Source organism: Nyctereutes procyonoides, unplaced genomic scaffold (genome assembly GCF_905146905.1).
Source record: "Nyctereutes procyonoides isolate TBG_1078 unplaced genomic scaffold, NYPRO_anot_genome, whole genome shotgun sequence".
NCBI classification, from domain to species: domain Eukaryota; kingdom Metazoa; phylum Chordata; class Mammalia; order Carnivora; family Canidae; genus Nyctereutes; species Nyctereutes procyonoides.
In genome coordinates this window covers 24,218,740-24,241,622 of record NW_026575020.1, presented here as the reverse complement: position 1 = coordinate 24,241,622, position 22,883 = coordinate 24,218,740, and the positions used below count along the sequence as shown (strand labels likewise).

The window sequence follows — 22,883 nt, the reverse complement described above, 5'->3', positions numbered from 1 at the left end:
CCTCTCTGGAATGATCTAAAGTAACCATTTGGTGACTGTCATGTAATCATATTTTATTTCTCTGCAAAGCTCTTCCTTATGACCTGATCATATCTTCTTTCTTCCTTCGTTGTTCTCTGCCCCTAGAGCATCACACATATATGATTCTAGTTTTTTTTTTTTAATTTTTATTTACTTAGGATAGTCACAGAGAGAGAGAGAGAGGCAGAGACACAGGCAGAGGGAGAAACAGGCTCCATGCACCAGGATCCCGACGTGGGATTCGATCCCGGGTCTCCAGGATCGCGCCCTGGGCCAAAGGCAGGCGCCAAACCGCTGTGCCACCCAGGGATCCCACATATATGATTCTAATGTGGGAAGTCTGCTTGGTACCTTGAAGATGTTCTATGCACATTTGTTGAATGGATGAATAAAAATTTGGCTCTAATGAAGAGTGGAGAAATAGCCCAGTGCTTTTCAAATTTTAATATGCCTAGGAACTATATATCTGGAACCTCATTAAAATCCAGATTCTGATTCTGCTGCTCTGGGGTGGAAGATTCTGCCTTTTTAAAAAAGACTTTTTATTTATTTATTTGAGAGAATGTGTGTGTACACATGAGAGAGAGAATGAGCAAGGAGAGGGGCAAAAGGATAGAGAGAAGCAGACTCTCCCTGAGCAGGGAGCCTGATAGGGGCTTGGTCCCAGGACCCTGAGATCATGACATGAGCTGAAGGCAGACTTAACCAACTGAGCCACCCAGGCACCCCAGATTCTGCCTTTCTAACAACCTCCCAATGAGGCCAGGGCTCCTGGTCCATGGATATGTTGCTCAGAATGAGCAGGTGAAGAAAAGGAAATTAATGGAACAGGAGAAAGGGGATAACTGTTGAAGCAAAGATTTTAGGAAGGCAGAGAGGATAGAGTCCAAAGAACCAGCAGAGGGATTGGTATTTCAAAGGCAGAAGGCAACTCCCCAGGAAAGAAGAGAGGCTGAGAAGAAGAAGAAGAGGAAGCTCTTGAGTGATGGTGTCATCCACTGAGAGCGAGGGTGGGAGTTCTGAGAGACCCAGGCAGCATCCAGTATGCCTTTGAGTTTAGATCATAAATTGAAAGTAAAACCCATCAACTCTGTGTCATTTTTGCTACCCTCACTGACAGCTTCGAAGTCTTCTTCTGGGGAAATCCAAGATAAGGTATCTACCATTATAAACTGTGATGCAAGCCATGGGGCAAGTACAGGCTACTCTTCTGGGGCAAAAGGATTATTAGTACCAATGGTCAAGTGGGAGTAGGCACATCAGGGAAGTCGAGAGAGAGAGACCTGTAAGTTGGGATCTAAAAGAGGAGGAGGAAGAACATGGTGCATTTGAGGGTCAGAAAGGCTGCAACAGGGGACTGGAACCATGGAGTGAAGCCTAAGAGGTTAGACCCTGCAGGTAAGGAGTTTGGTACATCTATGGAGAGAATACCAAGAAGGCAGAGACAGGCCAGTGTCAAGATGGGATCTGCCCCCAACAAGAAATAGAGAAGGAAAGGAGAAGGGGAGTGGAAGAGAGGGGGTCCGGAGGACTCTGCGGGGGCCCAGGGCTTTACACTGATAGTCTCAATAAATGTTCGCTAAAGTGGAAGGTAACTATTAACTACATATTTGGCTGGCCAGAACACCCTATTTCCTGGCCAAAATGAATAATGGTTTTCCTTAATCAACAACGCCCCACTTAACTTTTTTAGGCCTTTCTCTTTGGGACAGCATCGAAATGATAACTGCCTTCTACCTTTTATCATTATCCACTGTTCTGTTTTTCTCTCTTCTTCTCCCACCTTTTCCTCTGCAGCTCTCTGCCTCTCCTCTTCCCAAATAATCCTATTTAATAAAGTGGTTCATATCTTACAGTCTACATTTCTATTAACTGTGGCATTTAACTCTTATCTTTGGCCCTTTAATTCATATTCAGACTCATATTCAGAGATGACACATCCGAGCATCTATGTGTTCTCACATGTGGCCACTGTGAATATATTACTATGAACACAGCAGGAGATATTGAATGATATATGCCAGTCAGCAAGTTTAGATTTAGGTGCTGCTGAAAGTAACACAGGACAGAGGTCCAGGAAGGCTAAAACCCAGGCTGTAAATTACTCTCCTAGGGTATGTTGTAAATAGTCACTACTGTTCTCTCATCTCTCTTGTACTCCTTTTTTTTTTTTTTAAGATTCATTTATTTATTCGAGAGACAGTGAGCAGGGGAGGGGCAGAGAGAGAGGGAGACTCCCAAGCAGACTTCCCACTGAGCAAAGAGCACCATGTTGGGCAGCCTGGGTGGCTCAGTGGTTTAGTGTCGCCTTCGGCCCAGGGCTGGATCCTGGAGTCCCAGGATCAAGTCCCACGTTGGGCTCCCTGCATGGAGCCTGCTTCTCCCTCTGCCTGTGTCTCTCCCTCTCTCTGTGTCTGTCATGAATAAATAAATAAAATCTTAAAAAAAAAAAAGAGCCCCATGTTGGCTTGATGTGGGGCTCAAACTCTTGACCCCAAGATCATGACCTGAGCCAAAATCAAGAGTCAGACACTCCACCTATTGAGCCACCCAGGTGCCCCTCTTGTATTCCTTTTTACAAAAATCTTGAAATCCTTGCTCATCCTCTTCTTCAACACAGCAATTAAAGAAAAAAAGACACTAGGTATCTGCAATTTCACCTAACCTTTTATACCCAATATTTTTGTTATCTTAAAAACAAATCTTCAGTAGTTGGTGAGGGTTATGTTTTGTAATAGCCTGGGGTGGAGAAGATCTATCTGTTCATCGGGTTTCCCATTTTCGCCCTGGTGTCCCCTTTTGGCACATTCACTGGTCACCATGCCCCTCACCCTGTGCTCTGGCAGGATTTGAGACATGCAAATAGCAAACTGGTAAGTAGCAACTTTGCATATTTTGAATAGAAGGGAACAACACGGCACCACTCATTCTGTTCACAGGGAAATCTGAGATAATGGGAGTGAAAGCAAGGGCAGACCTAGGGTCCTAAGTGTTTTCTTCAAAGTGTTTATTATGCTTATTAAATCTATTGTACAGTGATGAATTAATTTGAATTATTTACATGGTCAACCTTTGAGACAATAACCCGATTTAACCAAAGGACACAAATGTTATCATTTCTCTTTGAAATCTAAAAACAGGTTTAAACTGGAAGAAGCATCAGGACTTGTGTCTTTTTCTACAAATATTGGTTACAAACCAGCAGTTGTTAGGGTTAAATGACATAATGTCAGAAATCAAGAGAATGTGGAGATGTATTTCTCAGGAGAGTCGATGAACTCCCCTGTGAGAACATGTCCCCTGGGCAGTCAACTCTTGAGTGACAAATTTCTCAAGTAAGTCTTTCAATTCCATTTATCTGTAAAATATCGTGCACTGTCCGACATGAGGGTGTTCATCTACTAAAATTTCAATGTAAAGAAAATTGACATAGTAAGAATGGTTGGATTTTCATTAGATTATGGGCCTGGTGCCGTTCTTTTAGTGAGTTTGGCCTGGTAAGAATGCTTTAATTTTACTACTGAAGCTGTCAAGAATCTAAGGTTGCTGTCAAGTTCAAAGTATTATAATCCAATTATTTTTGAAAAACTGGGTTTTCCATTATTTTTGGAAAAGTTGAAAATTTTTGTCCAAGCCTACTCAACTCTGGATTAACTTTTTCTTGTTGTCTGGATGTTTATAAGGAATTTTTGTGAACTGTAAAATCGTGTATGTTTGTAGACAGAAGAGGCGCAAGTAATTCTGAAGGTAGTGTCTTTCTGAGGTAAAGCGAACAGCTTGCATCTTAAATATTTTATGAGATCTAGGTATTAGAACAATGTTTCTGATGCAGGAACACAGTGATCTAGGAACAAAAAGGGAAAATGGGGCCAAAGAACAGACTGAAATTTCTTCAAAATATCAAGTGATCCCAAGGCTGAAAACAGGAATAGATGGTGATACTGCAGATTATTCCTAATAAGGGATTTAAAAGCTTAATGATTTATTGATTGGATCTTCACTAATGATGTGCCCCTGACTCTGTGTGTGTAACTAAGAGGGCTGATTTATGAGGGTACAATCGTATCTTTCAGATATATTTGGTCCAAGTCTACATATTGAAAATAAAGAGAAGGTTGAGGCAATTATCAGGATATTTCAGGAGGAACGCCCATATGATTTGTATGTTAGGTGAAGGCTAGTATATGAGGTGAAGCGAAAAAAACAAAAACAAGGGAGAAAAAGCTATAAAGGGAGTTAGCAAAAAACAAGAGTGAAAAGCTGAAACTAAAAAAAAACAAAACAAAAAAAACCTCACTTCTGTTAAGAAACATCCCCTGCCTTTTTTCCTAGTCGAAGAGGAGAAAAATAAGTTCTCAGGTGCCACCAGGGAGCAATATTTTCCTTTCAAAAAAAGAAGAAGAAAGAAAAAGAGAGTAAAAAAGAAATGTCCTGTGAAATCAGCCACACATAGAGTCAGTCTGTGTAAGGAAATCAGCCTTTTCATTACAAATGGGTTTAAAAAGCCCTAGAGAAGTGAGACGTGAACAGAAGCAATATTATCCACTAAGAGCCCAACTCTCTTTCAGACAGCAGAGGATCAGCGGCATCATTGAACAGGGGGTTTGTCTTAAGATAAAGACTCATCTTTATTTCTTTGAGGATATAAAACTTGTATTTAAATCAATTCAGAGAAGCACTTTAGCTTTAAACATTGGAGAGCGGGGAGAGCCTATTTAATAAAACAGCATTATTTCATTTTCAAAGAATGATACTGGCAGTAGCTCTGGGTTTAAATTCTGTATTCTTTTCCTCAATTATAATTATAGACGGGTCTGAAAAGAAGCATGCCTATTACTGTCGTATTTATTCTTTTGACAGGTGTTATGGGGCTGTAATTTGATGAAATGACTCAAAACGCAGATTCCTTTACAAATACAATTCCTGTCATCAACACAAGCGCTTTACGGAAGGTCCTCCTGCAAGCCTTTTCACGAATCTTGAGCCCCCCTAATGTTCTAGCGGCGGCCCAATATTCGGGTACATGGGGAGAGCCTGCCTTCAGAGCTTACGTGCGAGGTAGCAAGAGTCAGAAGGAAGAGCGAGTGTTTAAGGCAGAGAAGGCTGTTAGTGGGACAGGTTTCTTTTTCATCTGGGTGGGGTCGCATCAGGCAAGGGGCACCCAGCGGGTCGGGCCTCTAGGGTTTCCTGATAAACAGCCCCCAGTGCCCCGTGCGGCCGGCAGGGGGCGCTCGGCGAGCAGTCGCCGGGCGGGGGCGGGGCCGCGCCGGGGCCGGGCCGGGGCGCAGGCGCACTCGTGTCTGCCGCGTCCGCCGCATTCGGGCTTGTGGCTCCCCAGTGGAGGCGGGTGAGCCGCGTGGCGCCGGCGGAGGGCGGGAGAGGAGGCGCGGAGGGGCGGGCGCGCGGGGGCCGGAGCCGCGCGGGCGGCGGGGCGGCGGGGCGGCGGGGCGGGCTGGGGTGTGGGGCCTCCGGCTGGGCCCCGCGCCGGCCCCTTCACCCCTGTTGGCGCTCTTGGCCCGGCCGGCCGGGTGCCCTGGCGCGCGGCTCCGGGACGCGCTCGGGCCGGTCTTGGGCCTCGCCGGGCGCCCCTGGGGAGCGGAGCAGGCCCCGGGCCGCGGGCCGCGGGGAGCCCAGGGGACTCGTCACCCCTGAGAAATGCCCGCTGCCTGGCACACCCCCCCCCCGCGCTCAGCCTGGGCCGGTGCATTCCTGACAGCGGACGGGGCCCGCCCGGGTCCACCTGCCCGAGCGAGCTCCCCGGGCGCGCGCTTGCCCACGGCAACCTTCACGTTTTGATGGATGCTTCTGCATAACGCTTCAAGTCCCGCTGACTCCGAAACCCCTTAGTCCTCGGGACCATTTCGTTTTTGTTTTTGTTTTTTAAGATTTTATTTATTTATTCACACACACAGAGAGAGAGGCAGAGACACAGGCAGAGGGAGAAGCAGGCTCCACGCGGGGAGCCCGATGCGGGACTCGATCCCGGGTCTCCAGGATCAGGCCCTCGGCCCAAGGCGGGCGCGAAACTGCTGAGCCACCCGGGGATCCCCACGTTTCGTTTTTTACATAGCTTCCGATTCACTCATTCAAAGTGCACAATCGATGTCTTCCAGTATATTCAGAGTTGTGCATCCATACTCATAATCGATTTTAGAACATATTGTCCCCAAAAGAAACCTCCTTTAGCTGTCACTCTCAATCTCCCATGCCCCGGCCCCCTGGGCAACCCCTCATCTACATGCGGTCTTTATGGATTTTGCCCATTCTGCACATTTCCTGGAAATGCAGTCATACAATATATGGTCTTTTGTGAACGGCTTCTTACACTTAGAGTAATGTTTTCAAGGTTTGGCCATTTTGTAGCCTGTGTCAGTACTTCATTGCTTTTTATTACAAAATTATATTCCATTGTATGAATGTACCATGTTTTATTTATCCATCATGGGTCGATGGACCTTAGGACTAATCTTAACTCCTCAGCTCTTACCAAGGTTCTTCTGGACCTGACCCCGCCTTCCTGGCCAGCATCCTGTTTGTTCTCGCTCCCCCGCTCCCCCTCGGCTCCCCCTCCCTGGGCTCCTGTGGGCTTGGCAGTCCCTTCCTCCCTTAGGCCTTCCTGCAAACTGCTCTCTGCCTTCACCACCCATTCTCTAAATCCTGCTCCTCTTTCAGTCCTCAGATTTAATGTCCTTTTCTCAAGAAACCTCTGACCCTTGACTGGGTGAGGGACTCCCTGAGCTAGTCTCTTGGGGGCCTGAATTCTACTTTGTAGTAATTAGTTATAACCAAATAATCAGTTTTAATTTTCTGTTAATGTATAAGTTACATGGGGTCAGGGGCTTCTGTTTGCTTCTGTTACCCCTAGCACCTTGTTGGTCCTTAATGACTATTTTAATACATGTGCACCCATGCCTACCATGTATCAGGCACTGTACTATACTAGGGACACAGCCATGAACAAAATAAATAAACTTGCAGCTTTATGGAGTTTACATTCCAGTGGGAGAATACAGACAATTAAATCTATGTCGGGTGGTGAAGAGTATCATGAAGAAAGATAGAAGGGACTGCAGAGTGGTCAGAGAAGTCCTCTTAAGTGAGACCTGGATTCTTTTAGGGCAGAGCAATGTGGGGGCCTGGAAGAGTAGTTGGGTAAGGGAGGAGGGGAGGGAGGGAGAGCATGAGAGGATAAATCCAGAGTTTTCAGCTCAAGAGATCAGAGCTGCATGTGTGTAGAAAGAGCATGTTAGGAGGGTACAGACCTAAGTACAGAGCCCAGCTGTGCTCTCACCTAGTTCTGTGTGAACTGGAGCCTCAGTTTTCATCCTCTGTAGGATGGGAGCAATAGGGCAGCCCGGGTGGCTCAGTGGTTTAGCGCTGCCCTCAGCCCAGGGCGTGATCCTGGAGACCTAGGATTGAGTCCCGCATCGGGCTCCCTGCATGGAGCCTGCTTCTCCCTCTGCCTGTGTCTCTGCCTCTCTCTCTCTCTCATGAATAAATGAATAAAAAATCTTTTTAAAAAATGGGAGCAATAGGGTTGTAGATTAAGTAGCCCCTATGAAGTACACAGGTGAGTGGCTGACATCTGGCAGGTGTATAATGGTTCCCTTCTTTTGCCCCCAAACCAGAGTGGTATGTTGTGGCCTGTGTGTGGAAGGCCATTGGCACAAAGCAGTTTAACATCACAATGACTCCACATTGCTGGTTGCTCTGCTCTGAGACCAGCATGTTTGCCTTTCGTCTGATTTTTCCAGGTTGCTTTGCCTGGGATAGCTCACCAGATTCACTCTAAACTGGTGAACTGGCTCAGGGTGGTTGAACTGACAAATGTGATATTCAGGATGGCTCCTTGGCCTTTGAGGCAGCAGGTGTGGGAAGAGAACTGAGGACCAGAGCCAGGGATTCAGAGCCTGAGTTTGAGACCTGCCTCTGCCACCTGCCGGCTTTGTGATTTCAGGATAGGCACTGTCTTGGCTTTAGTCTCCTCTGTGGTACATGAAGCTCAATCAACACGCATTTATTGAGCTTCTGTCATGTTCTGGATACAGTTAACCATGGAGGGGTAACTATAATACAACACAGTCTGTCCTTCCAGGAGCTTATAGTCAGCAAGGAACAGATAGCCAGGTGGAGTAGGCAAGGGTAAGAGATGTTCAAGCACCTAGTATGTGCCAGCCTAGGCACTTATATTAGCTTGCTTGATCTCTACAACCCCTTCCTCCCCAGGAGGTATGTATTTGGTTCTTCAGTTTACAGAAGAGGCAGAATGTAGAGAAGTCAAACAAGTTGCCCAGGATCACATGGCTTATAGATGACAGAGGTAGGCTCCTAAACCAGGGCCATTTGTTGTCAAAATCCACTCTGTGCTCTTCCATCACACTGGTACAGAAATGATTACAGCACAACGTGAGACCTTATTAGAGCAGTATGGGCAGCATGGGGGGTGAGCCTTGAGGAAGTGACATGGGAGCTAAATCTTTAAGGATCCAGAGGAATTCTTGAGGCAAGGATCTGGCATAGGAGAAAGAGAGACTTCAAAGAGCACAGCAGTTTCAGAGATGCTATTAACAATAGTTACTAAGCACATTGTCTGTGCCGGACACCGTGTTAAGTTAGATTTGGGAGCATTATTTAATCCTCACAACGATTCTGTGTAGGAAATTTTGTGTGTGTGTGTGTGTGTGTGTGTGTGTGTGTGTAGGAAATATTATTAGTTGCCCCATTGACAGATGTGCAACCGACTCTGGTCAGGTGGAAGTTGAGAAACATCCCCAGGACCCCCAGCTGGCCAGTGATTGAGGCAGGATTTGAACGCCTTATCCCATAGCCCATGAACCTACCTGCTAAGTTCAGGATGTACATAGAATGCGGGGCATATAGATAGCAGGAGATGAGTTTGACAAGAGAAGTTGGAACCAGATTTCAGAATGCAGTGAGTCAAGAACACTTCACAGAGGTTTTGGAGAAGGGAAGTGACATGATGTGTTTTTTAGGAAGTATCCTTGGGTTGGGCTGGAGAGAGTGCTGTTTGGATCCTCAGAGCAAGGCAATGTTATAAAGCTGCAAAGCTGGGAGCCCAGGTACTGGCCAGGTGCGTGAAGGTGGGGGGTGAGGGGCATGGGAATGGTCCGTCTTAAGAGCCTTGACTGTGAAGGAAAGGGACTGGAGGAGCGTGGATTGCTGCTTCATTTCTAGCTTGGGAGAACATGCGTGTGCAAGCTGGAGCCCCGGAGCTGGGGGAGCAGAACCACTCTGCTTCTATATTGTGACTTTCCCCATCCAGAGAAATAATTGCATTTTTAAAAAATGGCCTGTGCAGGCTTAATTTAGTCTTGTATCAGTGCTCAATAGGACATAATTTCTGGTCATGTTCTATAGTTCAATTCTTTTCTTTCTTTCTTTTTTTAAAATAGATGACTTTTCCCCAATTATTTTTAGGTGCCCTATGTCAGGGCACAGGGTAGGGAAAGAGACAGTGGGGTTAAATGGGGCCATAGGCCTACCTCTCAGCATCTGTACCAGTGATAGCACTTGGCTCCCAGGAAATTCCCTTTGTGGCTTTATTATCACTCTTTTCCTTTATTCTGTTATATTCTCTTTTGGCTTTCCTGAGAGCTTTTTTAGCATTTCCTTAGTTGCCCCTTTTTCTTTGTCTGTGTAATTGACATCAGCCTTTTGACTTTTTTTTTTCATCTTTATGCAGCAGGAAGCTATAGATGGTGTCCTTGGTATCAGAAAAGCATGGAGCAAAGTTTTATGGAGAAAGTTGAAAAATAAGTACTGGATAATAGCACAGTCAAGTGCTTTCATGAATGCAGTTCTAGTCCTGAATGAGCCCCAGGGGAGTTCTCTGTGGGGTCCTTAGCCCTGATCCACGCAGCATTTTGTGGATGGCTCAAATATGGACATAGCAGGTAGTGTTAAAAGCAGGTAGGGTCAGGGGCTTTGGAATCCAGCAACCCGTGGTTTCTTTCCTGGTCTTACTGTCTAATACCTGTGTGGTCTCTGGCAAGTTACTTAACCTCTCAGAGCCCCAGTCTTATCATCTATAAAAATGGGGCTAATGATACATACCCCATAAGATTGTTGTGAGGATACGTGAGGTAACACATGTAAAAGTTCCCAACACCTACCTGGCACGTAGGCTGATCACTCCCTGAGTGGTAGACTGTTAGACATGGCACCAGTGGTGAAGAAAGCTTAAGGTAGGACAACTGGGTAACATGTCAGACCATTCATCTCTGGTCTTAGGACCGAGCCCAGAGACACAGATGCTAGTCGCTCTGAACGGCATTGGATGGGTAAGTGACATGGCTTGCTGGAGTTAATGTCTTTCTCTTTGTACCCCATTTGTGCCTGGGATATGATTGTTTCTGTGCTTTTGTTGTATGAAATTATGGAATTGAGCTGAGCTGGCTAACAGACAGGGTCAGGTACCCTAGATATGGTGGCAGATGGTGACTCTGGACTGAACCAACAAAATACAAGATGGGAAACAGATTTAAAAGAGTTCATGGAAAAAAAAAAAAAAGAGTTCATGGAAAAAAGATTCCCCTGAGCTGAGTGCCAGGGTCACATGGCGCCCAAGCAGAGAATGCAGCCTGAGCGGCATTCCTTGAATTGCCAGGTAAAGGATGTGACCTTGCCACCTGAGCTCCAGAACCCATGGAGCTGGTCAGGACATGGGAAAACTGTGGCTTTCCCACTGGACAATACATCTGAGAGTGAGATTGATAATGAGGGTGTGTGTATGTCCAGAGGAGCATAAGTGGGACGGGGCAGGCCCTGGGAGAGGCGTTTAGGGTGGGGATCCTGGAAGAGAATCCAGGGCTGAGGTCATTGACTGAACAGTGACAGATTGGATTTGGTTGCAGGGCGGGGGTGTGGGGTAGGGGTGGGGGTCGTCTAGGGAGACTTAAGCCCCAGAGGGCAGAGCTCAGGCCGACAGTAAAGTTTACAGAGCAGATTTTAGCTCAGAGCCAAAGGGACTCTGACAGCTCTGGCTGAATGAAGTGGAGAGCTCAGACTTGGGAGGTCATGAGCTCCCTGCCACAAGGGAGCATGTTAAGGGAGAAAAGCTGGGTGACTCCCTGCCAGGGATGTGGAGAAGAGATTTCTTTTACCCTGGATGGGAAAAGGTCGCCTTCAGCGCTCTGGTCTTAAAAGACTCCCTACTTTGGATGACTTTTCTGCTCATTCAGTTAACACCTCTTACTGAGCACCTGCCACGAGTCAAGCCATGCCACCTTAGGTATTTTTATAACTTCCTAATTCATTGGAGGCTACAGGATGAATAACCAGAGCTTAGTTCTGATTTGAGAAAAAGCTAAATAAGTTTCACCTGCTTTTTAGTTCGATTTCAAAGAAAAAAAGATGTATTTTTTTTCTTTGATGTCCACAGAGGTAACTAAAGCAGTGAAATCCACAACCTCTCCCAGGGTCAGTTTGCATGAGCAGCTACCCCTCAGCAGGCCATTTTTGCCTTGGATAGAAGCACTGCAAGGCATCATGACGTATTGTTTTCCCTTTTGCTGCTTTTCCAGGGGGTAGAGAAGGGTCTCCTCTTTAGTGAGCTGCTGCTGCTGTGAGCCAGGCATGTGTGCTGTCTTATTCCTCACATCAGTCTTTTTTTTTTTTTTGAGATTATTTTTTTTTAATTTTTATTTATTTATGATAGTCACAGAGAGAGAGAGAGGCAGAGACACAGGCAGAGGGAGAAGCAGGCTCCATGCACCGGGAGCCCAATGTGGGACTCGATCCCGGGTCTCCAGGATCGCGCCCTGGGCCAAAGGCAGGCGCTAAACCGCTGCGCCACCCAGGGATCCCTCCTCACATCAGTCTTGTTATGACCTGAGGCCCATGTGCTTCCACTGTTCCACTTGGTCTTCAGGGTGCAAGAAAGTTGACTGGAAGGTGTCAGGGAGGAAGGGTTCAGTTTGACACCCTTCTGTTGAGTGACCATTGCATGCTAGACATTATACGTAACAAAGGCGCTGAGGAGGCTGAGCCAGGGAGACGGTGAAGGGAATGGGGAATTTGGAATTTAGTTGCAAATGGGATAGAGGTTGGCAGTTGACTGGGGAAAGCCTTGAACCCCCCGCTCCCCCCCCCCCAAGCATACACACACCACCACCACTATACGCACTACACACACACACTGATGAGCTGAGAGTTTGTTCTGAGTGCACCATTAAAGGATATCAAGCAAGGGTCTCAAAGATGAGATTTTTGTTTTTAGTTGCTCATGCTGGCTGAGCATAGGAGAGGGACTAGAGAAGAGACATTTCAGAAGGATATTGGATTAATCCAGGAGAGGCTCTGAGAGCCTAACAGAGACAAGGAAAAGGAAGGGCCCCTTTCCTTCAAGAACTCAGGGAGGTTGGAGCACTGGAGTGAGAGCTAGAGTCCATGTTCCAGCCCCACCACTCCCTGGCCATGTGTTCATGATCAGCCTCAGTTTCCACAGCTGCAAAATGGGATAATTCTTTTTGTCAGAGGGTTGATGTAAAAATGTCTAGCACCATGCTTAGCACATCAGTCAGCTCTCAGGCAAGGATAAATTTCATGGAGGAGGGGATTTGAGGATATTCTGGCCTGATGGTCTCTCCAGGCTGTATGAGGCTGGAGGCATCAGTTGCCTGGAGGGAGTTCTAGCAGGTGAGCTGGAGGGAAGCTGAGGTGACCAGAAAGGCTTGGCATAGATGGGTGGTAAAGGGAGAGTGTTGCTGCCAGAGGTGATGAGCAAGACTACTTAGGGCCTAGATTCTGAGGTTCATCAGCCAGCAAGTATTGATGGAAGAATGTGCTTGGTACCAGGCTGTACGGTGCTGGCACTGAGAGGACAGAGATGGAGGAATGTGACACAGTCCCTGCCCTCATGGGAGTTTCATGCGGCCGGTGGGGAGGATGGGGAGGCAAACGCTTGGAGCCCGGGGCAATTCCTGCTGACCTAAGCAGGCCCCACAGGCTGTGGGCCAACAGATCAAGGAGAAAGTCTAGTTCTGTGCAGGGAGTAAGTGGGGATAGAAAGACTTAACCAAAAAGAAATTCCTGGAAGAGTATTAGGGACACACAGAATCAAGGGAGAAGGCTGGAGAACTGGGCAGAAATCTAGACATTTCTGGAAGACCAGAAGGCAGGAGCTACAAGGACAGTTTAGAGCAGGAAGAGGCTGATCAGGATGCTCCATTGCTCGGGTGCATGAACTCATTTTCAGGCTCTTTCTCTCTTTTTTAAAAAATATTTTATTTATTTATTCATGAGAGATAGAGATAGAGAGAGAGAGAGGCAGAGACATAGGCATAGGGAGAAGCAGGCTCCATGCAGGAAGCCCGATGCAGGATTCGATCCCAGGACTCCAGGATCACTCCCTGGGCTGAAGGCAGACACTCAACTGCTGAGCCACCCAGGTGTCCCATTTCAGGCTCTTTGTAACCCTGCTCGAGAACCCATTTCCAGAGGTGGGAAGTACTCACTTGGTCTCTTGTGGCCCAGGAGAGATGGAGCCACGGACAACAGTCTCAAGAGGCTAGACTCAACCAGAAGAAGTCATCCCTTAAAAATAAATTGGGGAAGGGGGTGCAGTTAGGAAGAATAGCACCCACCTGGACCCTGGAGCCAGAGTTCCCAGGTGGAAATCCTGGCTTCTGCACTTACAGCTATGTGACCTTGGACAAACTTCTTGCCTTCTTTTTGCCTCCATTTCTTTATCTATAAAAGGAGAACATAATGGTACCTTCTTGTAGAATTAATTGTGAAGGGTCGCCTGGGTGGCTCAGCGGTTGAGCATCTGTCTTTGGCTCAGGACATGATCCTGGAGTTCCAGGATCGAGTCCCACATCAGGCTTCCTGCTTGGAGCCTGCTTCTCCCTCTGCCTATGTCTCTGTCTCTCTGTCTCTCTTGCTGTGTCTCTCATGAATAAATAAATAAAATCTTAAAAAAAAAAAAGAATTAATTGTGAAAATCAAAATAAGTTAATTCATGTGATCATTTAGAATCGTGTCTCTCACATGATACACATTTAGTAAGGCTGCTGGAGTAATAATTGTAAGTGCTTATTATTTGTTATTATTACTAAAGGAACCATAGGTGGTATATCAATGTGCCTGGCAGGTGGAGGAATGATGAGGGATGGATCTGGTGGGTAAGTAAGGCTTTAGGAGTTGGTATAGCCTAGTAAGTTTAATATGATCCCCTAGGTAATTGGGAAAGCCATGGAAGGGTTTTTTTCTAAAATAACTGTCACAAAAAATTTCAAAATATATAAAAGTTGAAATAACAGCACAATGTCTACCCTTTTTCCTGCCATCTAAACACAATCTTAACATTTCACTACATTTGCTTTATCTTTCTCACCCTGTTTTTTCTCTTTTTGTGGAACCATGGGAAAGTGAGTTGCAGACTTGATGAAACATCACCTCTAAATACTTCCTTCCACTTCCATCTCTGAAGAATGATGTTCTTCCACACAACACATTGTTATTCTACCTCAGAAAATTAATAATTGAAAATAATTCACAATATCCTGTCTTGTCCAGCTGTGGAAAGATTTTTAGTTGGGCATTAGACAAGGCATTGTGGTGGCCATGGAACATGGCTGGAAGGAGGCTGAGGGCAGGTAAATACCCTCCCAGTAATGCAGGTAACAGATGATGAAGCCTAAACTAGAGTGATGGGGGGTTCACAAGGGGTGTTTGAGGAACCCATAGGTCTCCCGTTGAACATGGTGGCAAGGATGTTGGATCACTGAAGACTTTCAGGAGGCAGTGCCAGACCTAACAGTTGAGTGTTGAAGGATCAGACCTGCAGGAAGCAGATTGTAGGCAAGAGTGGGAGGATTCATTGGTCACATGAATATTAAACATCTACTGTCATGGTTAGGTTTATGTGTCGACTTGACTGGGCCACGGGGTGCTCAGATGTTGGCTAGACATTATTTTGGGTGTGTATGTGAGTCTGTTTTTGAATGAGGTTAACATTTATTTATTTTTAATTAATTAATTAATTTGAGAGTAAGAGTGGGAGCGAGGGGTGGAGGGAGAGAGAGAGAGAAATAATTTTTTTTAAGATTTTATTTATTTATTTATGAGAGACAGAGAGAGGCAGAGACACAGGCAGAGGGAGAAGCAGGCTCCATGCAGGGAGCCTGACTTGGGACTCGATCCTGGGTCTCCTTGGGACTCGATCCTGGGTCTCCAGGATCACACCCTGGGCTGAAGGCAGTGCTAAACCGTTGAGCCACCAGAGCTGCCCTGAGAGAGAATCTTTTAAGCAGACTCCACACTGAGCACTGAGTCCAACCTGGGGCTCTTTCTCACAACCCTGAGATCAGGACCAGAGCCAAAACCAAGACTCAGATGCCTAACTTACTGTGCCACCCAGGAACCCCTGGATGAGATTAACATCTACATCAGGAGACTGAGTAAAGCAGATTGCCCTCCCTAATGTGGGTGGGCCTATCCAAACACTTGAAGTCCCGAATAGAACAACAGTCTGACTGTCCCCCAAGTGAGAGAGGATTCTCCTGGCTGATGGCCTTCAGCCTGGGACATTGGCTTTTCCTGGTTTAACATTGACTCCAACTGGGACATCTGTTCTGCACATTTCAAACTTGCCAGATTTAATAATCATGTGAGCCAATTCCTTATAAATAATGTATGTATAGGAATATAACATATATATATATATATGTATGTTTGTATACATACACAGGCTGTCATGGAGTGTGCCACTCAGAGCTCTGGTTGCTTGGACTCTGAGGTGAATGGTGGGAGATGTGATGAGGGGTAGGCATGGGCCTTGGAGGAAGGAATATGGGCCAGTGCTGTCCAAACTTTAGTACCACTCTCATGATTTATGTCATATACACATTTCAACTGCATTCTTATTTGCTTGATACATTTAAAAATATCAGTTTTATGCCCATTCCTTTTAAAAACTGTTTAAGCCACAATATGTATGAAATTCTGGGATTTTTTTTCATTACACATGAAAATAAATATAAAATCATTATAATAAAGAGACATTGGAAAAAAAAGAGACATTGGTCCATATACTGCTTAAAATAATTTCATATTTTTCCTATATTTTGGGAAAGTTGTCATGAATTACAAGGGTAGGGGTGGATATCAGATCTGGGATTTTAGGGAAACATGCCATGCTGAGATTTAGTTTTAGAAGGATTCATTGGCTGTTGAGTGATAAATAGATTGGAAGATAAGGAGACCTGCTAGGAATTCTGGTAGTTGTCTATGGGAGCTCTGATAAGTCTGAAGCAAGGATGTGCAGTGGGAATGGGGGGGAGGGACAGATTTGAGGGGCATTCAGAGGTAGAATTTGATAGGACTTAAGAGATAGTGACATGGAAGAGGAGTCTGGGTTGGCTTGGTGATGCTTTTGGTTTGGTTGCCTGGGAAGACAGAGGTGCCTTCACAGAGGAGCCTAGGAGGGGCTAAAGTCAAGTGCAAAGAGCAGGATATGCCAAGCAATCATTAGGGGTGGCAGAGTTTGACTACAATTTTAGCAAGGATGCTGTGAAGTTCATTGCCCCTTAATAGCAAACCCACACTTTAAATTAAATTAAAACATTTTTAGTTTAACTCTTCTGAGTGGACCCACACATGCATTCTCTGCTACTTATTACTGAGAATGACTAAGTATTATAATTGAGCTGAAAATAATCTCCCGCCCATACTTGCTGGGTTGGTTTCTAAGTATTGCTTGGGTTTTTATCTACCGAAACAAAGTTGTGCTCTTTCCAAATGTTAATTTTGAAGACTGCAGATGGTAACCATCTGTTACACGACTAGCATTTTACAATATTTGATTAGCACTTTATATAGTTTGGGGAAGCCTGCCAGTGGAGTCTGCCCATCAGGTAGGGACTTTGGTGTTATGTCCTCTGTGGTGGCCCTGGAAGGTCTTTGCCCCCATTGTATGGGGTTCCCCTCTGGATTTTTTTTGGGGGGGCCTTTAGTACAGTCGTCAGACTAACAGGCTGATATTCGTGGCAGGAGAACTGTAGGGGCCTTGCCCTGTTTGCACTCTTCCTTAAAGTTGGAGCCATGTCCATCAGTTAGGACTCTTTGAGTTGCTAATGACAAAAAAACAAACCCAAGTTGCTTTGGCAAAGGGTATTAATTGGCTCAGGTCACTGAAAAGTCTAGAGGTGGGACTGCCTTCAGGTGGATAGTTGTAGGGTTCCAGTGAATTCTTCAGACTTGATTCCGCGCATACTATTAGCACCACCTGCTGCTGTGTGGCTCCAGTCTCAGGCTTCCAGAGGAGGCAAGATGAAAGAGGAGGAAATCGCCTCAGGGGCAAGTCTAGAGGGAAAGAACTAAGGCCTTCCTGTGACCCCTGCAGAGGTGGAGCGATGTGCCCTGATTGGACCACTTCCATCACATGTCCATCTGTAAACCTCCCCCCCCTCCCAATCCCTGCAACCCCGTGCATGCAGGGCTCTGATAGGCCGGGTCTAGGGAGAGGTGGAGCCAGACCTTTGGTGGTTCTCCTCTGCTGCGGGTAGTCAGCTGGTTTCTCTGTCTTGCAGTGCAGTGTCTTCCCGCCCGTCTCCCCTACTCTGCGGGTCCCTGACACCTCCTCACCCACCACCGGAAGTTGGTGCCAGGATGAGACTGTGCATCTGGTCTTTGGTCCTGGCAGGCCAGCTCTGGACTGAGACTTCTGCAGGACTGACTGCCCTTCCGAGCCCGGGGTCTGTGCTGTGTGGGGTGTGGCACAAAGGGGACCTGGCCTCCACCTTGTATTTGACGTGCCTCTCAGAGTTGTGGGGGTCAGGGCCAAGGATTGGCTTGCTGCCTTAGAAGTAATGCTTTGTGTTTTCCAGGGACAGAGGGTCTTGCAGATGGCCCCACTCCCAGGAGCAGAGCTGGTCCAGAGGCCACTGCAGCTCTACCGGTACCTGCTGCGCTGTTGCCGGCAGCTGCCAACCAAGGGCATCCAGGAGCATTACAAGCATACTGTCAGGCAGGTGGGAGCAGGGTATACAGGGCTAGGAGTGGGGGTACCCTAAAATGGGGGGCCTGCCTCAGCGTTGGGGACCAGGGTTGGGGGCAGAGGGCAGGATAATGTTTTGGGTGGTGGTGGAGGGGAGGGATGGCAGTCTCGTAAAAGGCCACCAAAAACCACAGCCCCACTCCTTTCTCTGATTTCTGCTCAGAAGACAGAAGATATGTGATCTAGCCACCAGCTTGGTGCCAGGACTCAAATGAGGCAGCTAAATGGATAGTTAAAATAGAGTATAGGACAAAACATCATTTTGACAGGCATACCTGCCAATAATGCACAGCCTGAATATACTCATGAAAAAACATCAGGTAAATCCAGATGGAGGGATCATCTCCCACATAGTTGGCCTCTGCTCATCCAACATGTCAATGTCATGAAGCACAGAGAAAGGCAGTCCTGCTCTGCTTTCAAGAGGAGTAAAGAAGTGTGACTGCTAAATGTAATGAGTGCATTGGATTCTGGACCAGAAAAAAAAAGTTATTAAAAAGTACATTGTTGGAGACATTCATGAAATTGAATATGGGCTGCAGATGAGATGATAGTATTGTATTAATGGGTTATGTCATCTCCTCATTAAAACACTGAAGCATTTGGGGATCAAGGGCATGATGTCTGCAACTTTTAAATGCTCCCAGATAATTGAGTACAAACTCACATAAAGAGAGAATGATAAAGCAAATATGGTAAGATGTTCACAATTGGTGATTCTGGTAGCCAATTCGTTCATATTCTTGCAACTTTTCTGTAGATGAGAAATTATTTCCAAATAAAAAACTAAAATGAATACAAATATAATTTGAAAAGGAAAAAAAAAAGGCGTAGCAATAGACAGGCTGTGAAAACATGGAGGAGGGAGCAGCTAGCTGTCTGAGGGCATCAGGGAGGACTTCTCTGAGAGTGAGCATTTGAGGTGTTCCTAAAGACAACTAGGACCTGTGGGGTTGAGAGTGAGGGGACAGAGGAGGTGCCAGGTACCCTTGTGAAGGGCCCTGGGTGCCACACCAATGAGCCCGAATCTCACGTTCCTTCTCAAGGGTGAACATCTGGTCAAAGGGCACCAAATTGCTCAGCACTGGGCCTGCCTAGAGTTTCCAGTCACTACCTCCACTGCCCACTGTCTACTTGGCCTTCCAGCATGGGCCTGGAGAAGCCCTGTTCCTTCCTATTGTGCAGCCTGGTGCAAGCAGCTCCCCCAGAGGAGCAAATGAAACTGAGATATGAAAGTTTCCTTGGACTCCTGCTGCCTGATAATCTTTGGGCCCAGCTTGATTTGGGGTAACTTGGGGACCAGTCTTCCATTTTGTAGCTGCTCTGCTAGCATGAGGACAGCCTGTGTAGTTGAATGGACCAGGATTTGAATGCTGGCGCTATGCACAGTGGCCAGTTAGGGCATCCAAGCCTCTGTATCCTCATCTGTAGGTGGTATTGTTCTGTCTCTTGAGGGGTAAGAACCATGCTGAGTGGAAAGTAGCCACAGTGTATCTGGCCTATGACTGGGGCTCTGAAGATGCTGGTCCTGTGAATTTTGCCTTGTATCTTTTTTTATGCTTAAACTTCTAGAGTTTCCGGGTTCATTCAGATGAAGACAATCCTGAGAGAATCCAGCAGATTATTAAAAGAGCCATAGAAGATGCAGACTGGATCATGAACAAAGTAAGTGCTTGGCTCCCAGCTCCACCTGCCAGCTAGGGGATTGACAGCTGTAATCTCCGTGGCCACCAGGGGTCACCCCTGCCCCACGCTTGAGCCCAACCAGTGCTGCAGAGGCACCGGGTGCCACCAGCCAGCTGCTCCTCTCCTCCAGAAGCCCAGACATGGTGGCAGATGCCCTTCTGGTTGTGTCTGTTTTCTGCAGGGGTGGGGAGTTCTCAGTCCCTAAAAGCAAACAGTGCTGAAGAAGCTGAGATAGAGTAGCAGAAAGAAGGAAGAGAAAGGGCTTTCTGGAAGCAATAGTGCCAGAACTAGCAGCAGCCTTGTGGTACCTCAGACAGGGAAGCTGTCTTGGAGTGTAGTGAGCTCCCCATTTCCAGGGTTCTTCATACTGAAGCAGGGTTCTTGAGGAAACATTCAAGTATCTATTTTGGTAGAGGAAGGGAAGGATCAGAAATACAGACTAATTTGCTGGTCCTTATCCATTGGTGTTAGAACAACCTAGACAGCTGGGTGGAGCATGCTCCACCCTCCATCCTTCTAAATCAGAATCTCCAGATGTGAGGTCTGGGGTTCATTTTTAAAAGTCAGTGATTGGATTGAATGGCTTCTGAGGGTCCTCCTCTATCTGAGATTTTTTTTTTTCCTTTGAACTAAGACTCGGCTTAAAGAATAGGATGACATGCCTGTGTTCCCTTCTGATGCTCCCGTGTCTGTCTTATGTGCACCCTCTTACCCCGTCAGATTCCTTTTCCATTAAAGAAGAAAGGGGGTCCCAGTGCCAGCTAGAGATCTGACTGTCTGGTGCCTGCCCTGCTACCTCTGAGAAGCCCCTGCAGAAAGCAGCTAACACCTGCAAGAACATGGTTCCCGGGACTTTCTGGGTCCTCCCTCCCCCACTGCCTTCCCTCACCCACTTCTAATGATCTCTGTCTTACAGTATAAAAAACAAGACTGAGGCTCTAGGGCCTAGAGAACGAGTTGCCCTGAAGACATTGACGTTGAGAGACCTCGCTTACAGAACTACTCAGCAGTGGCACTTTTGGAATATGCATTGGCCTGTTGGCCTAGAGCAGGAAATCAGGAGTAGGAGAAGCTGACTCTTGCTCACCTGGCTCTTCTTGCCATGTTTGTTTTCCCCAGCATCCTTTACATTTGCTTTTCTGGCCAGTTGCCGTGTGGACTTGGGGATACTGTGTTTTGTCACTTTGCTCTGAAGGTGATGCATTTATTCTGGATGTTGTCCTTTGAGACCCAGAGTGGGCATCCCCTCAGGCTGTGCTGAGAGGACAGGGTGTGGGTTTTCGAACCAGTCGGGTGTGGATTTGAATGTCAGTTCTGCAACTTTTCAAGGGTCTTGCCTTTGAGCTCAGATTCCTCCTTTGTGAAGATTAAACATGATGATGTTGAAGAGCTTCATGCAGGATGTGATACATGGTAATGCAAGTAAATGTCCCCCCCGGGAGCGCCATCCTCCACCACTCCTTCCTCTGGACTACGGTGCTCCATGCATCTCTCTGGCACATTCCTCATCGGGCCCAGGTTGTTTGTGATCTTGGCCTGCCCTGCTTGGTGTCCCTGAACTTCAGGGTCCCACCATGCCCAGCAGTCCATCAAGCAGCCACTCCTCTAGGCTTGGTGGGAAGTCCTTCCTTGAAGTCCAGTCCTTGCCTTTATGGAGTTTCTTGTGACCATGAATTGGTGAAATGCAGGCTGCATGGAACAAGGAAGAAAGGCAGAGCAGCTACGGCAGACGCTAAAGCACACAGACCTCTTGTGAACCTGCAGTCTGTTCTGCTGGCCCTTCCCTTCTTTGCCACCATCTTGGGAGGAATAATGGAGGTCGGGAGCAAGCAAGGAGGGAGGTGGGGAGCAAGCGTTCCTGTGGGTTATGGTGAGCCTGAAACCCTGTGGAGAGACCGACTGGATCGTGTCCCAATTCCATAGGATTTGCTTTTGGGAACTTACCTGGCCTACTTCAGCCTTGGTTTCCCCATCTCCTGTGGAGTGGTGCCCACACCTACCTGCCAGGGTGGGAGTGAGGACTATGGAGCTCTCATGCGTGTGAGGGGCTTCATACAGAAGCTGGCTCAGGGAGCTGCCTGCATGGCTGTGGCCAGTTACCACAGCGAGGAAGCCCAGCTTTGCAGATGGGGAGATGGAAGCACAGGCAGTTTGAGCCCCTTTTCAATGTCACCAAGCTACTAAACGAGGTCTGTCTGAATGTACCAAACGCCACAGATCTGGGAGGGAAAGAGGAGCAGAGAGGGAGGGAAAGCAGCCAGGAAGGATGGGGGGGGGGGGGCACATGACACGGACCAGAGCAGAGGAGCAGCCAAAAGCAGAAAAGTCGCACTAGGACTTGAGTATCTCCATGGACTCTCAGCCAGAGGGATGAGCCAGCATGTTTGTGACCTGCCATGAATTATATGACTTAAAGTTACTCAGAGACATCTGTATGCACTTCACTGATCAGCAAGTAATGAAGTAAATATATCAGTTTTTGAAAGCTCTGCTGTCTTGAACGTTATGCTCATTCATTTTCGCAAACACATGTTGCCACCTACTGTGTGCTGTCATAATAGATATTGAAGATTTAGAGACAAGCCTATAGAAAGCTGCCCAGGAAGGGACTGTTCTTCAGAGGGGATGACCAGACACTGGTCCCACCACCAGACAACAGTTGTTGAGGGCAGATTTGCCCGTCCAGGGTGGGGGAAGCAAAGGGCTTCTGGCCAGTGGCACAGCTGAGCCAGCCCCCCCCTCCCTGTGGTTTAGCCCTTTTGAAATCGGGGCGAGGGGCATCCTTTGGTAGACAGGAATGTGTCTTGATCCCTGCATGGATTCTGTGTTCTGGTAGGCTCTCAGTTACCCAGGGCCCCAGCTCTTAAATGCATATAGATGAAGGGTTACAAAGTAGCCTCCAAGCCAGAGAAAGAGGAGAAGGCTTATTGAGCTAGAGGCTCATTTAGTGTGAGCTCTAGAGCCAGACAGATCTGAGTTTAGGTCCCAGCTCTGTCACTTGATAGTGCTGGGGCTGGGTGAGTTCCTTCTCTGTCATCCTCATTTTCCTTACCTGGACCAAGCTGCACATCCAGCAGTTGCTCCGGGGTACAGTTGCCTTGTTCTGTCATCTAGTTTCATTTCCCTCCCCTGTGCCTATGCCCATCTTAACCGATCA

General features: G+C 47.1%; 1 protein-coding gene across 2 annotated transcripts; it reads left to right on the top strand.

Annotated features, from left to right (window-relative positions):
• Nucleotides 1–17,581: 17,581 nt before the first annotated feature.
• Nucleotides 17,582–22,205, top strand: LYRM9 (LYR motif containing 9). Of its 2 annotated transcripts, none has more exons than XM_055338049.1 (4): nucleotides 17,582–17,738; nucleotides 17,871–18,014; nucleotides 19,613–19,705; nucleotides 20,447–20,622. In XM_055338049.1, exons 2-4 carry the CDS (start codon nucleotides 17,889–17,891, stop codon nucleotides 20,489–20,491), a joined length of 264 nt encoding a protein of 87 aa, XP_055194024.1. In that variant the 5' UTR covers nucleotides 17,582–17,738; nucleotides 17,871–17,888; the 3' UTR covers nucleotides 20,492–20,622. The 2 variants fall into 2 exon arrangements, with proteins under 2 accessions (XP_055194024.1, XP_055194028.1); XM_055338053.1 differs by lacking the exon at nucleotides 20,447–20,622 and adding an exon at nucleotides 20,643–22,205 and having other exon boundaries at nucleotides 17,585–17,738.
• Nucleotides 22,206–22,883: the final 678 nt, after the last annotated feature.

What these genes read in the sequence shown, in the direction of transcription:
- LYRM9 (XM_055338049.1), top strand. Translation starts at nt 17,889, where the DNA reads ATGGCCCCACTCCCAGGAGCAGAGCTGGTCCAGAGGCCACTGCAGCTC. An exon ending in ACAAGCATACTGTCAGGCAG is followed by an intron (nt 18,015 to 19,612) that starts GTGGGAGCAGGG and finishes TTAAACTTCTAG; the next exon opens with AGTTTCCGGGTTCATTCAGA. An exon ending in CAGACTGGATCATGAACAAA is followed by an intron (nt 19,706 to 20,446) that starts GTAAGTGCTTGG and finishes TTACCCCGTCAG; the next exon opens with ATTCCTTTTCCATTAAAGAA.